General features: G+C 57.4%; 1 protein-coding gene across 1 annotated transcript in view; it reads right to left on the minus strand.

The window, feature by feature from the left end:
• Positions 1–17905, minus strand: part of Notch1 (notch receptor 1) — a 47370-nt gene continuing 29465 nt past the window's right edge. Inside the window, exons 16-34 of the mRNA XM_008841967.2 lie at positions 15983–16102; positions 15535–15687; positions 14512–14740; positions 13628–13829; positions 12917–13070; positions 12616–12800; positions 12028–12160; positions 11472–11729; positions 11287–11399; positions 8978–9549; positions 8311–8739; positions 7019–7167; positions 6094–6310; positions 5789–5873; positions 5550–5715; positions 4290–4585; positions 2873–3020; positions 2684–2781; positions 1–1541 (exon numbers count right to left, since the gene is read on the minus strand). Of these exons, the coding sequence (XP_008840189.1) occupies positions 96–1541; positions 2684–2781; positions 2873–3020; positions 4290–4585; positions 5550–5715; positions 5789–5873; positions 6094–6310; positions 7019–7167; positions 8311–8739; positions 8978–9549; positions 11287–11399; positions 11472–11729; positions 12028–12160; positions 12616–12800; positions 12917–13070; positions 13628–13829; positions 14512–14740; positions 15535–15687; positions 15983–16102 (5153 nt within the window). The 3' untranslated portion in view covers positions 1–95. The remainder of the gene's footprint in view (positions 1542–2683; positions 2782–2872; positions 3021–4289; positions 4586–5549; positions 5716–5788; positions 5874–6093; positions 6311–7018; positions 7168–8310; positions 8740–8977; positions 9550–11286; positions 11400–11471; positions 11730–12027; positions 12161–12615; positions 12801–12916; positions 13071–13627; positions 13830–14511; positions 14741–15534; positions 15688–15982; positions 16103–17905) is intronic.

The following is a 17905-nucleotide window of genomic DNA, read 5'->3' on the forward strand; positions in this document are numbered from 1 at the left end:
AAAAAAGGCTCCTTTGGTCACCCCAACATCCCGGAGCACTGGAAACACCACCCAGCAGGGCTTGGGAATGGAAGCTGGGGTCCACAGCCTGATGTTTACTTGAAGGCATCAGGAATGTGTGAAATCTGGGACTGCATGCTGGTGGGCGGGCTGGAGATGCCCTCGGACCAATCAGAGAGGTTGGAATGTGGGGAGGAGCTGGACCACTGATCCGGGGACTCTGGAGATGGGGTAAGGAAGGGGTGCTCGGGCACCTGCAGCTGGTGGCTGGGGGTGTTGTCCACAGGTGAAGAGGAACAGCTGTGCTGGGATGGTGGGGTCAGGAACTGGGCAGTGGTCATGGGTGGGACCAGCGAGGATGGCAGTGATGTGGGCAGGGCCTGGCTCTCCTGGGGCAAGATGGTGTGCACAGGCAGGCTGCTGGGGCCCAGGGGCTGCACGTCCGCTTGGCTGGGCTCCCCACCCAGGAAGCTCCGGCCCAGGTGCCCATTAGCTGCGGAGCTCACGGTGAGGTGTGGCTGCGATGGTGGCTGCAGGTTCTGAGGCTGTATTTGCAAAGTCTGTGGTTGCACCTGCTGGGTCTGCACCAGGTGTGGCTGGGTGGCCAGCCGTGTGTTGGGCAGGCCCTGGTAGATCATCGGGGACAGGGTATTGGTAGAGAGGCCGCTGTGCAGCGGACCCATCATACCATGCTGGAGGCCAGGTGCCTGTGTGCTCAGCGTGCCCGGTGTCACGCTTCCCCGCAGAGGGTTGTACTGGTTCGGGACCATGCCGTTCTGCAGCCGGGAAAGCCACTCGCACTGGCCATTCAAGCTGGTAGGCGCACCCACGGTAAAATTCACAGCCCCTGCTCCACTGGCGCCCAGCACCGTGCTGGCACTAGAGGCTACAGGCAAGTGGGAGAGGCGCGGGGGGCCAGGCTCAAAAGCCAGCCGGCCGCCCCCACCCAATGCTGCCATCTCTGGTTTGGCAGCCACATTCAGATGGCTGATGCTCAGGTGGGTGTCGGGCATGCCAGGCAGGTGGCCAAGAGGCATGGTTGGGGACTGATGGAATGGGGAGGGCAGGAGGGGCGGTGAGGCCACGTCTGACAGATAGCCGTGGGGTGACTCGAGAGAGTCTACTGGTGACAGCATGCTCGAACTGTCCAACAGGCAGCCTTTGCTGTCCTGGGACTTCTTCCTCCGGGCCTTGAGGTCTTTAGCGTCCTTGCTGCCGCAGGCCGGCCCTTTGGTGCTGGGCTTGCGGGCCTTCTTGCCCTGTGCAGCAGACTTGAGGTTGCCCAGGTAGCCATTGGGCGAGCAGAGAGTGGGAGACAAGGTGGGTGTGCCGCCCAGGGCGGTGCCATGCAGCTGGGGACTGCGCACCAGGTTGTACTCGTCCAGCAGGCGCACGATATCATGGTGCATGCGTTCCTGCGCGATGTCCCTCGGCAGGCGGTCCATGTGGTCCGTGATGTCCCGGTTGGCAAAGTGGTCCAGCAGCACCTTGGCAGTCTCGTAGCTTCCCTCACGGGCGGCCAGGAACAGAGGAGTCTCTTCCTGTACATGCACAGGGGGCAGGTGAGGGGACTGGGCCTGGTGTAGGGACCTGGTGAGTCACTCACTATGGGTGGTGGGGAGGAGGGTCTAGAGACCCACCTGGTCCCAAGAATCCTACTAGTCCTGAGGGCAGGTGATCTCAGATGGCATCTCCCTATGTTGCCCAAACTACTTTGGAGCTCACACTCCTCCTGTCTCAGCTTCCCAATGCTAGGATTACAGGTGCGTGCCACCACACCTGGCCAGGCCCCGAGTCTGTTTTAAAAAGCCTTACACATATCACTTCATACTCTCAAGAGAGGGCTGTGGGACCCTGCACGTTAAATCCATAGGGCTTACCTTCTGTGGGGTTGGACACTGCCAAAAACCTAACGGACTGCAGTTCCTTTATTCTCTCCCAAAATGCAAGTGCAATTTGGGGGCTCAGGAAACACTTAAAGCATGTCAGTGGATACAGAGAAGGAGCTTCCTGTCCAGAAGGGTGATCACCAGTGACCCTGGCATCTGTTCCTTCCAGGTCTGCTCTGCCCAGCAGACATGCCATATACCTCCCTGTGGGCCTAGAACTCAATCTACTAGGCTCTGACTCTCATAATTCCTGGCCCTCCCTGGACTGTGGAGACCCTGGGTCCAACAGCGCCCCTTTGGCACCTACTACATTTTCCAGTCTGCAGTGGAGTTTGGTAAGGGAGGCAGAAACTGCACTTCTAACCCCATGCGCCCAGAGGTGCCAACCACAGACATGAATCAATACCCAGATCTAGAGACACAGAGACACAGGAACAAGAGGTGGCAAGGTGGGAAAGCCCAGCCCAGTTCCCGGGGGAGGGGGAGTGGTGGACCAGGCCAGGGGCTGTTCTTCATATTTATAGACCTCAAAAGACAGAGGTACCACCCCAGCATCCTGGTCAATCTAGATTTACTGGGGTCACCCTTCCCCCGGGATAGGAAGAGACAGAAGGCAAGGTCCAGGTAACAGTGACATGAGCCAGCTCCTGAATGAGCACGGTGCTATCTTATCATCTGCTGTTCCAGTCTCCAGCCCCCCACACTTGCAAGGGGCCAGAGCTAGCTATGTTCCAGATATATGTGCACTGGAGTCCCTACCAGCCCCCTGTGGCTAAGATGGCCCCTCCGCTCACCTTGTTGTTCTGCATGTCCTTGTTGGCTCCGTTCTTCAAGAGAACCACCGCAGCGTCCACGTTGTTCACAGCCGCTGCCCAGTGCAAGGCTGATTTGCCTACAAAGAAAGCAAGCAGGTAAGAGAGTGGGTCGGGGTCGACCAGGCAGCAGTGGGCGTCCCCAGCAGCTGAGCTGGAGCCTGGGCATACCTAGATCATCCACGGCATTGACGTCAGCATGTGAGTTGATGAGGTCCTCCAGCATGCCCTCCACAGCCAAGCGCGCAGCCAAGATTAGTGGTGTCGTGCCGTCATGCATGCGGGCATCCAGGTCTGTGGCTCGGTTCCGAAGCAAGATCTGAAAGGCGGGGATGGACTCAGGCGGGAGTGACCCAAACACAAGCCAGTATCTCCTAAGAGTCAATGCCTGGACTGGACCCAGCTACCCCCATGACTCAAATAAGTCCCTTGTGGGGTCTGAATGGGACAGATCGCATTCAGCAAGATGGGACACTAAAGAGCTGCACTCCATGTGTAAGATGGGCCAGGTGACAGTGGGGGCCCACATGACCACATGTATCCTCATGTATGGAAGCCATGTCCATGTCAGAGGAGCCAAGCTCCTACTTGACATGAGGAAACAGGCGGGGTCACCGGATGGGAACCCCCTCTTGGAGCTCTGCCCAACTTAGAACTGCTGAGCTGCCCTGGATCTCTCCAGGCCTTTAACATACTACCCTGCCTGGGTCACAGGCGGGAAGGGCGGGATGGTGACCTGGGTGAGGGCCTGTGGCACTGCCCCAGCGTCTGCAGAGTGCCACAAATCTGAGCATAGCAGGCCGTGTAGACAGCTGCACACCAGGCACCCGCAGGATCTGCACCCAGAGACTTACAGCTGATCTCAAATCTTTTTGCTTTTCTTTTTCTTTTCCCTTCTTTTTGCTGTTTTGAGACCTACATAGACCAGGCTAGCCTTGCATTCACAGTCCTACCCTGGATTCTGGAGTGCTGGGATTACATGTCTGGTTTAATTTCTTCCGCAGAATGTTAAGTATTAAGAAAGTATTAAATGCCAAGCTTTCTGATGCCTGTTCTGTGCCCCAATAGAGCCTGCTCCAGGGTGGCTTAGAGGATGAGGCCTGATAGCAGGGTCACTGACTAGCAAGCTGAAGGAACAGCCACCGGGGACAGTCTCTGGAGACCCAGGCATCTAAATCCCTATATCCATCCTGGCTGGCTGCAGGCTCCTGGGCAAAGCCCAGAGAAAGGTTTTCAGGCCACAAACAGCAGGCTCCAAAGCCCTTTTCCTGCTGCCCTGGGCTACACCTGCATCACAGCTAAATGGGTTGGGACCAGGATGCAAAGCCTAGAATGTCAAGCTGGGCCACGACCCTAAGACTGGAGGTCTTGGTTGGGGGGTGAGGAGGTCCCGCCTCACCCTATAGGCCCCTCAGGACACCTCATCCAGCTTTTCGCTTGCTGTCCTCTCCAGCCTGGGCTTCCTTCAGTTCCAGTGTCAGGGTGCCAACTACCTTGGCCACCTTGGACTCAGAGCTCTTAGGGACCCTGTCATCTGGACCATTGCCCTGGATCAGGCTGGTGGCCCCAAGGAGGCAGCACCACCTACCTGGAAGACACCCTGAGCATCGGCAGAAACAGCTGCATGCAGCGGGGTGCGACCCATGTTGTCCTGGATGTTGGCGTCTGCACTGGCCTCCAGCAAGCGCTTGGCGGCATCAGAGCGAGAGTAGCGGGCGGCCAGGTGTAGGGCAGTCTCCCCGGTGCGATCTGTCTGGTTGTGAAGGCTGGCGCCTTGATAGATGAAGTCGGAAATGACGGCAGGTGCATCTTCTTCCTCTTCACTGTTGGCGGTTTCCAGGCCCCCTCCACTGCATGAGGCGATCATGAGGGGTGTGAAGCCATCTGTGGAGAGGGCAGAGATGGGTGCTGGGCGGGGAAGTCAGCCCAGAAGGGTCAGCCACCAGCCACTACCGTGGCACAGTCCTCAGTTCAAGGGGCAGTGGTGTGGACACACATGCCTCCCAGCCCATGCTGGGGGCCGTGGAAGTCACCTCAAGGACAGCTTTGGGCAAACTGCCAGCTTGCCAGTAGGTAATAGAGACCCCTCCAGCTTTGCTTCCTAATCTTTCCAAGATCTCGCCAGAGACCTACCCAAGAAAAAAATATGAAAAGTGTACTTAAAGAGTCAATACTGGGGGGGCTGGAGAGATGGCTCAGCAGTTAAGAGCACTGACTGCTCTTGCAGAGGACCCGGGTTCGATTCCCAGCACCCACATGGCAGCTAACAACTGTCCATAACTCCAGTTCCAGGAAGAATTCCATGCTCTCTTCTGACCTCCATGGGCATCACACAACACATACATGCAAACAACACACTCATACACATAAAAATAAAATATTAAATATTAAAAAAAAGTCAATTCTGGGCCAGCAGATGACTCAGTGGGTAAAAGGTGCTTGCTGTCAAGCCTGACAATCTGAGTTTGTTCCCTAGGACCTATATGTTAATGGAGAGAACCAACTCCTGCAAGCTGTCTTCTGACCTTTCTCCTCCAGAATAAATAAATATTGAAATTTTTTTTCACAGTAACCACACCCGAAATTCCTTCACTTCAGAGGCTAAGACACAAGAGTCACATTTAGGGCCAGTCTGGACAACGGACTGAGTTCAAGGCCATCCTGGGCTACAGTGTGAAATCTTGTCTCAAAATCACAAAGAAAAAAGAAAACACTTTGAAGTGTTGCAGAGCAGCATTTCAGGAGGATGTGAACTTTGGGGGGCAGTAGGAGTCCAGAGCATTGGCTGGAGGGGGAGCACTGCGAAGTCCTGTTGAATTGTGAGTGGGGGGGGGTCAGGTGGCCTTACCTGGTCCTCGGACATTGACATCCATGCAGTCTGCGTCTACCTCGCCCTGGGGAGGTGTTGGGGCCATGGCAGACATGCGCAGGTCGGCGGCGTCCAGGTGCTGCTGGGTCCACTGCCGGTGGTCAGTCTGATCATCCAGGTCGGGGAGAACCACTGACTCCTCAAACTGAGTTTGGACAGAGGGAATGAGCGAAAGCCACATGACTGGGGACCCAGGAGGGAGATGCCCACCGACTCACCCGGAACTTCTTGGTCTCCAGGACTTCGTCTCCCCATTCGTTCTGGTCGTCCATCAGGGCACCATCTGAGGCATTCTTCAGGGGCCTGAGTGAGGAGGTGGAAGGGGGGACTGAGCAGGTTCCTCAGAAAATGCCCTGCAGCCACAGCTTATATGGGTATCCACTGCCACAGATGAGCTCAGGGTGAGGATGGGGATGGGCCGGCCGGAGCCAGCCCCCCGAGCCGAACCTGCCCTGCGGCGCGGAGCCCACCTAGGCCCTGCCGCCCCCCACAGCCACCCCAGGCAGGAACACTGTCTACTCACTTGAGGCCAACAGAGTCCTCACCCAGGGGCTCTCGCCGCTTTTTCTTGCTGGCTTCCGACACCTTGAAGCCCTCAGGGAACCAGAGCTGGCCATGCTGCCGCCTGCGCTTGCGGGACAGCAGCACCCCGCAGCCCACAAAGAAGAGCAGCACGAAAGCGGCGGCGGCCACGTACATGAGGTGCAGCTGCGGGGGCAGCGGTGGCTCCACCGTTTCACCTGTGGGTAAGGGCGGCAGGCAAGAACCCCAAGTCAGGCGTGACGATGTGGCGGGCCGGTGGCCAGGGGTGGGGGGCGGCAGACTGGCTCCACGGCCGGGCGCCTCTTCACCCACTCTCCTCCATCCCGCCCCCCAAAATAAGGTCATTTTCTACGCGATTAATCAGAATTGCAAACTATTGCTAAATTCTCTCCTGCACCAGCCGATCTGTCTGGAGACGGCACTCACTTCTCCCCTTTCGGGGAGGGGGATTAACGAACTTCAAATCGCTGCGCTCGCATTGAGCTGTTAAGACAAAGGATTTAGGGGGATTTTCAAGATACAAACTTCAACACTTCACATGACACCGATCAATTCTTTATTTCTCCCTCTCTCTTTAAAAAAAAAAAAACTGTAATGATTTTGAAATAATATCCAACAAAGAAAAATCAGGGGAAGGAGTAGGAAAATCCTCCCCCACACTTCCTGGCTCGCCTACGCCTTAGAGGGGGCAGCTCCACCTATGGGGCTGTCACTACCAGGAGGGAGGGCATGCCATCCAGAAAATTCCAGAAAAGCACTTCCTGAGCTCTGGATGGCACCTGGCACAAGCAGTCAGAACCCTCAGGGCACAGGCGGGCTGAGCCCCTCCCATGCAGACCCCCTCTCCACCCAAGCCGAAGGAGAAGGCTCTGGAGAAGGCTCCGGGGGGGGGGGGGGCTACTCACTCTTCACGGCTTCAATCTTGTAGGGGATGTTGAGGCTGCCAAGGGAGGCAAGTGCCCCCAGGAAGGCGGCCACATCGGTGGCACTCTGGAAACACTGCGAAGACGACTGTACACACTGTCGGTTGTCGATCTCCAGGTAGACGATGGATCTGGGGACATGAGGGTCACACTGGGGTCGGACACTTCCTTCCCCAGCACCTGCCCCGGCACGCTGCCTGTGCACCAGCTCTGCCCTCCATGCTACCATCTGATGCAGACAGTGGGTCTGACCGCAACAGCCCTGCGGCTGGACAGTCCCCCTGTAGCCCCAGTGCTCAGCAGACACTGCCCTTAGGGTCCACAGCTCACTTTTTCTCCATCTCAGGACAGAGCGTCCGCAGCAGACCAGGACCTCCTTGGGAGCCATGCCCGCTGCCTCACAAACGTACAAGGATACAGGTACAGTGACCCACTTGGGGATTATCCCTCGGGACTCCCTAGAGTACCCTGAGGCAGGCTCAGAACACTAGGGAGCTGAGACACACCAGCCCTGAGACCCACTCCCAGGAGCTGGCCTCGCCCCCACAGGATTCTAAGACAGCCTCTGGGTGATGACACACTTCTGCCCTTTCCTGTTGAAATCACAGCCAAGGAACCTCTGGGGTCAAGACACACCAAGGTGCACCACCCAGAAGCTCAGTGGCTCGGCTGGTCAGGGTCAAGGAGGAACAGGTGGAAGGCTCCCAGACCTCCAAATGCAGGGCGTAGAGGGGGTGAGAGACTGGGCCTGGCCAGCGCTTCTCTGCCGACCCCCAGGCAGCTCCCTGCAGCATCTGGGAACTCCCGCTGGGAACTCCCGTTTGTGCCTTCCCACTGCCCTCCTCGGCTCCTCAGCCTTCAAGGCCAGGCCACGAGTCCCTCTGCAGTCCCTGAAGTCTGGGTACGGAGGCTGCAGATTCTAAGTTTCAGGCTTGGTCTAGGGTGGACTTAGCCCCAGGGGAGACTCTGGAAGCTTGAATGACACAATGCAGAGCAGGACCTCAAAACCACATACTGGACTTAGCCCCAGGGGAGACTCTGGAGGCTTGAATGACACAATGCAGAGCAGGACCTCAAAACCACATACTGGACAAAGGGCCAAGCCTGCCAGGGACAGGGGATGTCGGACCATCCCAGGTCCTCCTGGAACCTGACTTCTTTACTATAAAGTAGGGTTAGTACTGCTTTCCTGGGGCCGCCGTAAGGACTGAGCTGGTGGTCCAGCGAGGCGATGCGAAACAGCCCACAGCAACACAAGCTGGAGGCCTACTCACCCACGGATCTCCATGGGGTCCAGCTCCCTGCGCTGGCGCCCACCACTGGAGCCTGGGAGCACCGAAGAAGTGGCCTGGCTGAGCAGGGAGCTGGGTGAGGCCCAGCCCGCTGCAGAGCGCTTGATAGGGTGCTTTCGAAGTTCCTCCTCATGGCCGTAGTAGGGAAAGATCATCTGTTGGCCTTGGGCATCACGCTTGAAGACCACGTTGGTGTGCAGCACGTGGCTGAGCTCACGCAGGAAGTGGAAGGAGTTGTTGCGCAGCTGCTCAGGTGGCAGCAGCACCACCACCACCAGCGTGCCGGCTGCCAGCCGCTCTGGCACGTGCTCTGCGCAGTCCAGCCCGTCCCACTCACACTCAGCGCTGTTACATCCCTGGTCACAGTGGCCGTCGCTGAAGTGGTCCTTGCAGTACTGGTCATACAGGGGGCTGTGGGGTGCAGTACACACTCAGGCCCACCCTGGCCTGGGACCTTCTGGGGGCCTCATACCACCTCTATCCAGCCAGGGGCGCACCCCCACTCTGACGGGAGCAGCCCTAGGGAATGTATTTGAATGCCCTGCTGGGCAAGGAGGAGACACTGGCCTCACAATCCCAGTATTTAGTTTGGACCTTCCTCCCCCAGCTGTCCGATGAGCCTGGGGACCCCAAGGCCAGCTGTCCTTACTTGCACTGGCCCTCTGTGCGCTGGCAGTCGAAGCCGTCGAAGAGGCAGCCAGCCGTGTTACACTGGCTGTCGCAGCGGCCGTCGCTGAAGTATTTCCAGCACTGCAGGGACTGCGTACAGTTCTTCCAGGGGTCGTTGAAGTTGAGCGAGCAGTCACCGCCGTCCCAGCCACATGCATGGTTGTTGCACTGCAGGCTGCAGAGCTTGTTGCCCGCGTCCTCCTGGCACTCGGGCAGCTCGCAGGCCTCTTCAATCTGTGGTGGGGGGATGTCACGCCCAGCACCGCCAGTGAAGCTGTAGTCCAGGATGTGGCACAGCAACCCGTTGAACTTGGCAGGGCACAGGCAGCGGTAGAAAGGGCTCTCGGAGGTGGGCTCGCAGGTGCCCTGGTTGTAGCATGGGTTGCCACCCACGCAGGGGCTACTCGCTGGGAACTGGCACTCGGGGCCTGTGAAGGGGCCCAGGCACAGGCAGGTGGGGCTGCGTGGGCCCGAGATGCATGTGCCACCATTGAGGCAGCGTAGGCTGCCACAAGTACGGGCGTCGTTTTCACATGTGGCGCCCTCGAAGCCCTGTGGTAAAGGGAGGGCAGCACATGGGGACGGGGTCAGGTTCCTGGACATCACGCACCCCAGCCCAGGACTGGTCATAGCTTCCCCACCTAGGATAGGTGCCTGTGGCCTTTCGCCAGTATCAACACCCTTGAAACATCCTCTTCATAGGGAGGTCAGGGTTGCCAGGAGCTCAGAGGTAGAGGGAGGGACGAGTGGGTGGGGCCCTGCGAGTTTTTAGGGCCATGAAACTCCAGGGTGACATTGGTAATGGCTATGTGATTACTTTTGTGCCCAAAGCCAGAGCGTCAACACCCAGAGCAAACTGCGTACTAGCCTGTGATGTTTGGGTGTTGGTTCTGAATGTGTCGCCCCCAACACCTTCCATGCAAGGTGGTAACCACAGGAAAAGGCAGGCAGGGCAGGGAGCTGGTCCTATTAATTCTCATGTAAACCTCAAACTGCTCTAAAATGAACATCTATTTAGAAAGCTCAGTGGCAGATCATTTGCCTAGCACGTGTGAAGACCTGGATTCCCGACAGCACATCTGGAAAAAGAACTTTATTTTTATTTTTTTGGTCTTTTAAAAAAACATGTGTGTATGCCAGGTGTGATGACGCACGCCTTTAATCCCAGTACTTGGGAGGCAGAGGCAGGCGATCTCTGTGAGTTTGAGGCCAGCCTGGTCTACATAGTGAGTTCTAGGTCAGCTGGAGCTACAGAGAGACCCTGACTCAAAAAAGACCAAAAAAAAAAAAAAAAAAAGGGTGTGAGAGTTATGCCTGCATGTGTACGAGTGCACCCATGTTGTGTAGTACCCGCAGAGAACAGATGAGGGTGTCGAATCCCCTGGAAATGGAGTTACAAACGGTTGTTAGCTGCTATGTAGACACTGGGATTTGAACCTGGGTCTTCTACAAGAACAGTCAGTGCTCTTAACAGCTGAGCCATCTTTCCAGACCCTTTTTTTGGTCTTTTTGAGACAGGGTCTTCCTGGCTGGCCTAGTACTGTGTAGACCAGGCTGGCCCAGATCTCATAGAGATCCGCCTGCCTTTGCCTCCAGATGCTGAGATTAAAGACATGTACCCCCATGCCTGGTTGAGGAAAAAAAAAATTTCTGCTTTTTTCTTTTTGGTGTTTTTGAGACAGGGTCTCCCTGTAGCCCCAGCTGTCCTGGAACTTGCTACGTAGACCAGGCTGGCCTTGAACTCCCAGAGATCCACCTGCCTCTGCCTCCTGAGTGCTGGGATTAAAGGTGTGCGCCACCACACCTGGCACTTTTGCTTTTTTGTTGTTCTTTTTAAAATTTATTTTTATTATGTGTATGAATTGTATGAATGGTTTATCTACATGTAAGTGCACTGCATGTGTGCAATGCCTTTGGAGGCCAGAAGAGGGCATCAGATCCCTGGAACTGGAGTTGTTAAGCTGCCATATGGGTGCTGAGAACTGAACCTGGGTCCTCTGCAAGAGCTGCCAGGGCTCTTAACTGCTTAGCTATCTCTCCAGCCCTCAATTTGCTCGTGTGAAATAAGGTCTTTGCATGCTCCACTAAACGTGGCTCCAATGTTTTTGAATCAACTAGAGGAAAGAGGATAAGGAGGCCTGGGGCTTAGTCCCTGACCTCTGCCCAAAGCTTCCAGGCTGACCTGGTCTGGGGTGGGCAGGGGACAGGCCCACCCATGGTGAGAGTCAAGGGGTCCCACCACCCTCAGATCTGGGGCTCTAACAGCTGCACAGAGCTGGGAAAACCTACCGCAGGGCACCTGCAGATGAATCCTCGGGCGGTGTTGGATGCCACGGCGCAGACACCCCCATTCTTGCATGGTTTGCCTCTGCAGCCATTGATGACAGACTCACAGCGGCGCCCTGTGTGAGAAGAGAGTAAGGAGGCGGCCCATTGCTGACACCCCCCCGGCCCCACCAGCCTGAGACACACACCGGTATGGCCAGCTCGGCACTCGCAGTGGAAGTCGTTGATGCGCTGCACGCAGTTCTGAGTGCCTCGGGGGTCACAGGGGTTGGAGAGACACTCGTTGACGTCACCTTCGCACCGCTCTCCTACAAAACCCGGTGGGCAGGTGCAGCTGTAGCCACCCACCTGGTCCACGCAGGTGCCATTGTTGAAGCACTTGGGGCTCCGAGAGGCAGGGTCAAGGGGGGGATGGCAGTCATCCACGTTGATTTCACAGTGCACACCTGCAGGGTGACCACAGACCCCCATCAGGGGCTGATACTGGCTACTCCCAGGCCCACTCTGTCCTGTGGGGCCCAGGGGCCAGAACTGGGACCATGCCATGCCCAGGAAAGGAGGTGCAGCACCAGGAGAGCCCCATCTTCCCTGCCAGGACTCCTGCTCTCTTGTCAGTTCTGCATCACCCTTGGTAAGCTGGTTACAGGCTGCCTCGGGACAGCCCCAGTGTGCCTGACTTGTCTGCCTTCCCCTGGCCATGGCCAATCGGCCCTTCCAAGGGGTGGGCGTTGGGGGCAGCCTTACCCTGGGTGCCCCGGGGGCAGGAGCACTTGTAGGTGTTGGTCAGGTCGATGCAGGTGCCCCCGTTCTGGCAGGGCTGGGACAGGCACTCATTGATCTCCTCAGAGCAGTTGGATCCATGGTAGCCAGCCACACACTGCAGAGGTGGCACAGGCTGGCGCTCAGCTGGGGCCGTGGTGCCACGTCCCCCACCTGCTGTCCAGGCCCTCATCCACACTGAGGCCTATACCAGCAGTCCTGGAAGGAGGCTCTAGCCACCAGGCTAGGCCTTGTTAAGCTGAGTCAATGCCAGAGTCGAGGAGAGGACAAGGCCTGGACCCACAGGGCAGAGGTGAAGCCTCAGGGCAAATGTCAGGAACCTAACACTATCTAGGTGACGGGTGTCACAGGCCACTGCTTGGCATGTTCCTCCTCCTCCAGGCAGTCTTCCCCAGTAGGACAGGGTCCTGCACAGGTATGTGCCACCTTGCCCTGGGGGACACTGCGGTCAGTCTGCCATGTTGCACCAGCTACGACCTCAATGCCTGGTGCAATGACACTTGTGCCATTACCACCCCTCCCTCCCACCCCCCACCCCAGGATGACCCGAACCTTGCAGGAATAGCCGCCTAGGTAGTCAGTGCAGGTGGCTCCGTTCTGGCAGGGGTTGGGTGAGCACTCGTCCACCTCCTCCTCACAGTAGCTGCCCGTGTAGCCCGCCTGGCAGTGGCAGTGATGTTTGTCATCCTCGTCCACACAGAGCCCTCCATGCCGGCACAGGAGGGTGACGTCGATGCCTGTGGGGACAGGGCGGGAGGGAGCTGAGGCCAGGGCTCTTCGGTCATTCCCTCATGATCTGGTGGGCACTTGGGCATCCTAGGCCTGGGTCGGGTCGAGGACACACGGGCCCTACCTCGCTTTTGCGCAGCCACCTCACAGGACACGCTGAGCACGTCGCAGTTGAAGCCGGTCCAGCCACCGCGGCACTCACAGTGGTACTGAGTGTTGGTCTGCCAGCATCTGCCGTCATTCTTGCAGGGAGAGGAGTCGCACCAGCGCACGAGGTTCTAGGGACAGGCAGGGGTCGGCCTCACTTCCTGGCAGCTCCAACTGGGGCGCCCTCCTGGAATCACCCCTGGCCAGCTCTGACTGGGGTGCCCTCCTGCCACGCCCCCATAGGCAGCTCAGAGAGGATGTCATCTAAGAACTCCAGGACACAGTGGGCTGTAACCTCCACCCTAGAAAAAGGGACCTCACGGGGTTCGGAGCAGCCTGGGGGCTGAGACCTATGACTGCCTGGCATTCCACCAAGGCCATCAGCAAACCCGGCCACCTGCAGCCTTCCCTCGAACGTCCTTCCTCAGACGTTAGCACCGTACCCAGGCTGCTTCTGACGCGGCATGCGTGACATGCTCCACAGAAGCACCTGGCACTCCAGCATCTCCCTCATAAGCACCGGCCCTGCCATTTTCCCAGAGGACACAGCTCCTCCCTGGCCCCATAAGCCTGTGATGACACACGGGAGCCCTATCTGCCTATGTCCCTGACCCCCCAGACCACCGTGTAGCACAGCCCAGGGCCAGGCACTGGACAGCAGACTTCCATCCCTGCAGCCTTGACTCACCTGGCAGTTGAGGCCAGTGTAGCCCTGTGGGCAGGTGCACTTGTAGGTGCCGTAGCTGTCCTGGCAGGTGCCGCCGTGCAGACATGGCCGTGAGTCACACTCGTTGACGTTGTATTGGCAATAGCTGCCAGTGAAGCCGGGAGGACAAAGACAGGTGAAGGAGTTGATGCCGTCCACGCAGGTGCCGCCATTGAAGCAGGAACTGGGGACAGGTGAACAGCAGGGAAGGGGTAAGTGGGCCCAGGAGGTCCTGACCACAACACTTTTATATCACATCATATCTCCTTTCTTCACTTTTTTTTGGTCTTTTGAGACAGGGTCTCCCTATAGCCCCAACTGGCCTGGAACTTGCTATATAAACCAGACTGGCCTCGAACTGCCTGCCTCTGCCTTCCAAGTGCTGGGATTAAAGTTGTGCGCTACCACGCCTGGCTCCTTTGCCTTTCTCATAACTCTTCTTGAGAATTACAACACGTAGAGGTACGTGAAGGTTAAAAGAGAACCAAGGACGAAATCAGAATAATGTAGGGAATACATCACAAACCAAGCATGAGATTGGCGTTTAACACCAAGCTTCCTGGCAACCAAGGCAAAAGGGGAAATAAGAGGGGTTACAAAGCTTCTGCTTGATAGACAGAGGTTCACCAATTCTCCTGGATAAACTATAGGACTTCCTGGTTCTACCTCACAGGAGGTCACAATGGCCCTTTTAGGAGGAACACTACAGTACAATGAACAATGCTGGACCCAACTCAATTAGTACTGAGTACTCACTGGGTCTGGGCAGACACCTGCTGGAGGCGCCAGGCTGCCAGTCCCTCCCCAGCCTCAGCCAAGCCTGGGTCCCACCAGGCCACTCTCGAGGCCAACAGTCTGGGATGTACCTCTCCGTGCAGTCTGGTGTGTTGTTCTCGCAGTGTATGCCGTTGAAGCCGGCTGGACAGGTGCACGTGTAGCTGTCCACACAGTCGGTGCAGTTAGCACCATTACGGCAGGGGTTGCTGGCACACTCATTGATGTCCTCCTCACAGAAAGCTCCCTGGAAGCCGGGCAGGCAGTCGCAGAAGGCCGTGTTGATGCCATCGGTGCAGGAGCCGCCATTGTGACACGGGTCTTAAGGAGCAGAAGAGTGAGCCTGAGTGTGGGCACCGACCATGATGTAGGGGGCTGAGGCTAAGAAGCTGGTGTGGCCCTGCCAGGGCTCACAGAGAGCCTCCTGGGCCCCCTTACCCCAGGCAGATCCCGGCTCTGAGCCTGGGCTCTGCTCCCCACAGATGCTTCAGGCCCCAAGGCGTTGGGAGACAGTGATTCCACCAGTGAGACAGACCAACTGCAGCTGATAACCACCCTCCGCAGCACACAGACACTGGGTGACACCCCCTCCGCAGCACACAGACACTGGGCGACACCCCCTCCGCAGCACACAGACACTGGGTGACACCTGGCAAGCCCTCGATCTCTCTAAGTCTTAGCTTTCTGTGACTCAGGAATAGGGGCAGCCCCAGAGCCCTGCATAACTCACGGGGTCCTGACAAGAACCCAGAGTCAGAGTGGAATGTGGCGAGGCCCTGCGCCACCATCACGAGGCACCTGTTGCATCTGTTCCACGTCACCCAGCTGGGTTGGGCAATCTAGCTCCAAAGCCTTCTAGAACCACTTGGTCAGCCCATGTGAGGCATGCAGTGGTGCTCAGAGGTTACCTCCCTCCCAGTCTGTCTCCAGCATCTGACCTGGCACCTTCTGGACTGAGCCGAGTACACAGCTACACAAGGTCCCGAGGCTGGCAGCAGCAGCTACAGCTGGGCACTAGAGCTATTCCCGCCTCAGACCCTGAATAGCTCCCTGCCATGCCTGCCTAGGGAACAGATGCCTGAGCGTAGGAGTGGCTAGAGCTGGGCATCACTTACTGGGCCGACAGTCATCGATGTCGCTCTCACAGTTGCGGCCCGTGTAGCCGGCATGGCAGAGGCAGCGGTAGCCACCATTGGTGTTCTGGCAGGAAGCCCCATGACGACACGGGCTCTTCACACACTCGTTGATGTCGATCTCACAGGTTTGCCCTATGAGGAGATCCGGTTGGTCACCACAACCCTGCCCACTGGGCCTCTGCCCTAGCTGGTCAGTCTCCCTGCAGTGCATCTCCCCGACCCTCGGGGAGTAGCAGGCTACAGAATAAGGATGGGAAAGGCCACCCAAGGTCCTCTACTGCTTCTGTAGCGCCCCAGGGGGTGGCTTGGCACCCATGGGTTCATCTACAGAAACCAGAAGCCCACTCCCTCCTGCTCTGGGGCTAGCCAGGGCCCTTGACTACCCACCACCCCCCGTCCCAGCCTACTGGGACCAGGCCAGCCTCACCCTGCCAACCAGTAGGGCAGACGCAGGAAAAACTCTCGTAGTCCTCAGATTCCTTGCACACCCCGCTGTTTTTGCAGGGGCTGTTGGCACATGGCGCCAGCACTACCTCACACGTGGCTCCTAGGGAGAAAGACATGTATTGGAACCCAGTGGCCCTGGCCCACAGTATCTTCCACAGAGAGGAAAAAAAACGTACAAGGGACTCTGTATGCCCAGTCAGTCAGACCTGATCCTGAGAAGGGTGGGCAGACAGACAGGAAATCAGAGACAAAGCGGAAACAGGTCTCTCACTGAAGCCACTACTTTTTTTCAGAGGGGGTGTGTACATGTGGGTGTGTGGTGTATGCATGTGTGGTGTATGCATGTGTGGTGTATGCATGTGTGTATGCAGCGGCCAGAGGACGTCAGTATCTTCCTCTAACCCTATCTACCCCTTTAAGACAGGATCTCACTAAAACCAAAGCTCACCATTCAGCTAGGCCGGCCAGCCAGTGAGCTCTCGGGATCTACCTATCAGCCCAGCAACACAGGAATTACAGGCGTGCACAGTCGTGTTCTGCTGTTTGTGTGGGTGCTAGAGATTCAAAATCAGTTCCTCAAGCTCACACAGCAAGCATTCTTCCCCACTGAGAGCCATCTCCCTAGCCCCTGAAGCTATGTCTTATCCCTTAATGGCTATGGCCTGGACCTTGCCATAACCAGAGTGCCCAAAACAAGGCCTGTGTTAAAACAGGTGGCCAGCGTCTGATCCTGGGGACTCTAGATCACAGAAGGCTTACTCTGGAGGGAGACAGAGACAACTTGGCTACCCTGAGCACCTCCTATTTTGTGGGGTGCACGGGGTACTGCCTCAGGCCTGGGCAGCGAGTCTGGTAACCACCTGGGGGAGCCATGCACAACCGGGGTGGCTCTCCCTGTGGTCCAGGCTGGCTTTCCTGTTTACGGCCATAGCTGGCTCTGAGGAGTGGAGCGAGGAAGCCTTATCTTCCTTGTCTCCCTCCCACCATGCCCCTGGCCTGCTGGTGAGTCTCCAGGGCCTCTCTCTATCGGTTTCCACAGTGACCTGGGCAGGCAGGAACTTTGCCAGGGTTTCCGACAATTGTGTAAAGGGAAGCAGGAAGTGGGCCGACAGGAAGCAGATCAGCATGGCTGGACTCCTCCCACTAGTGAGCCCCCGATAGCAAGGAGACCAAGAAGGACATGGGGTACGCCCGGCTCTGACAGTTTCCTCACTGACTGACACAGTAGACAAAATCCAGGCCCCTAATTTTGGTCAAAGAAAACAGCATCCTGGACAGGGGCTGCAGGGAATCACTGGAACACAAGCAGGGACCTCCACCTTCCCAGGCCCACTTAGGATGCCCAAGGCCCAGCAGCAGCAGCAGCACAGAGCCCATCAGTCTCCAGTGGCAACATCTAGAGCTGTCAGGCCTTGGGCTTTCATGTTCAATGCTTTGAGCATCTTTCCTGCAGGGGGTCCGCTTCCCGCCACTCCTAAGGCAGCGCCTATGGCAGGAGCAAAGCGCTGGGGAAATGCCTCCCGCCTCTGTTCACCCAAACAGAAGGCTCCTTGTCCTCTGACACAAAGAAACTGCCATCAAAGGAATCCCAGGCCAGCAGGCAGGGGAGGGTGGCCAGGGCCCTAGAGTCCCATGCAGAGTGGACACTGAGCCATGCAGGCTGTTAACCTGGGCGGGTGCTGCCTGCTGAGGAGTCCAGTGCCCACCTGTCTCTAGGCACACCAGATAAACACTCACTCTGGAGCTTCTTGCCAGGCATCCTCTATGTGGGTTCATCTGGAAACGCTAGCTCCGGGCCCAGGCCCAAGTCCAAGTGCTGCAGGACCTAAGGCCCTCAGCAAGAAGCAGAACCTTCCAGAATGCCTGGTGAGCCACATACACACCCAGCCACCACCACAGCCCA

Source organism: Nannospalax galili, unplaced genomic scaffold (assembly GCF_000622305.1).
Source record: "Nannospalax galili isolate Female #2095 unplaced genomic scaffold, S.galili_v1.0 scaffold1421, whole genome shotgun sequence".
Lineage (NCBI taxonomy): Eukaryota > Metazoa > Chordata > Mammalia > Rodentia > Spalacidae > Nannospalax > Nannospalax galili.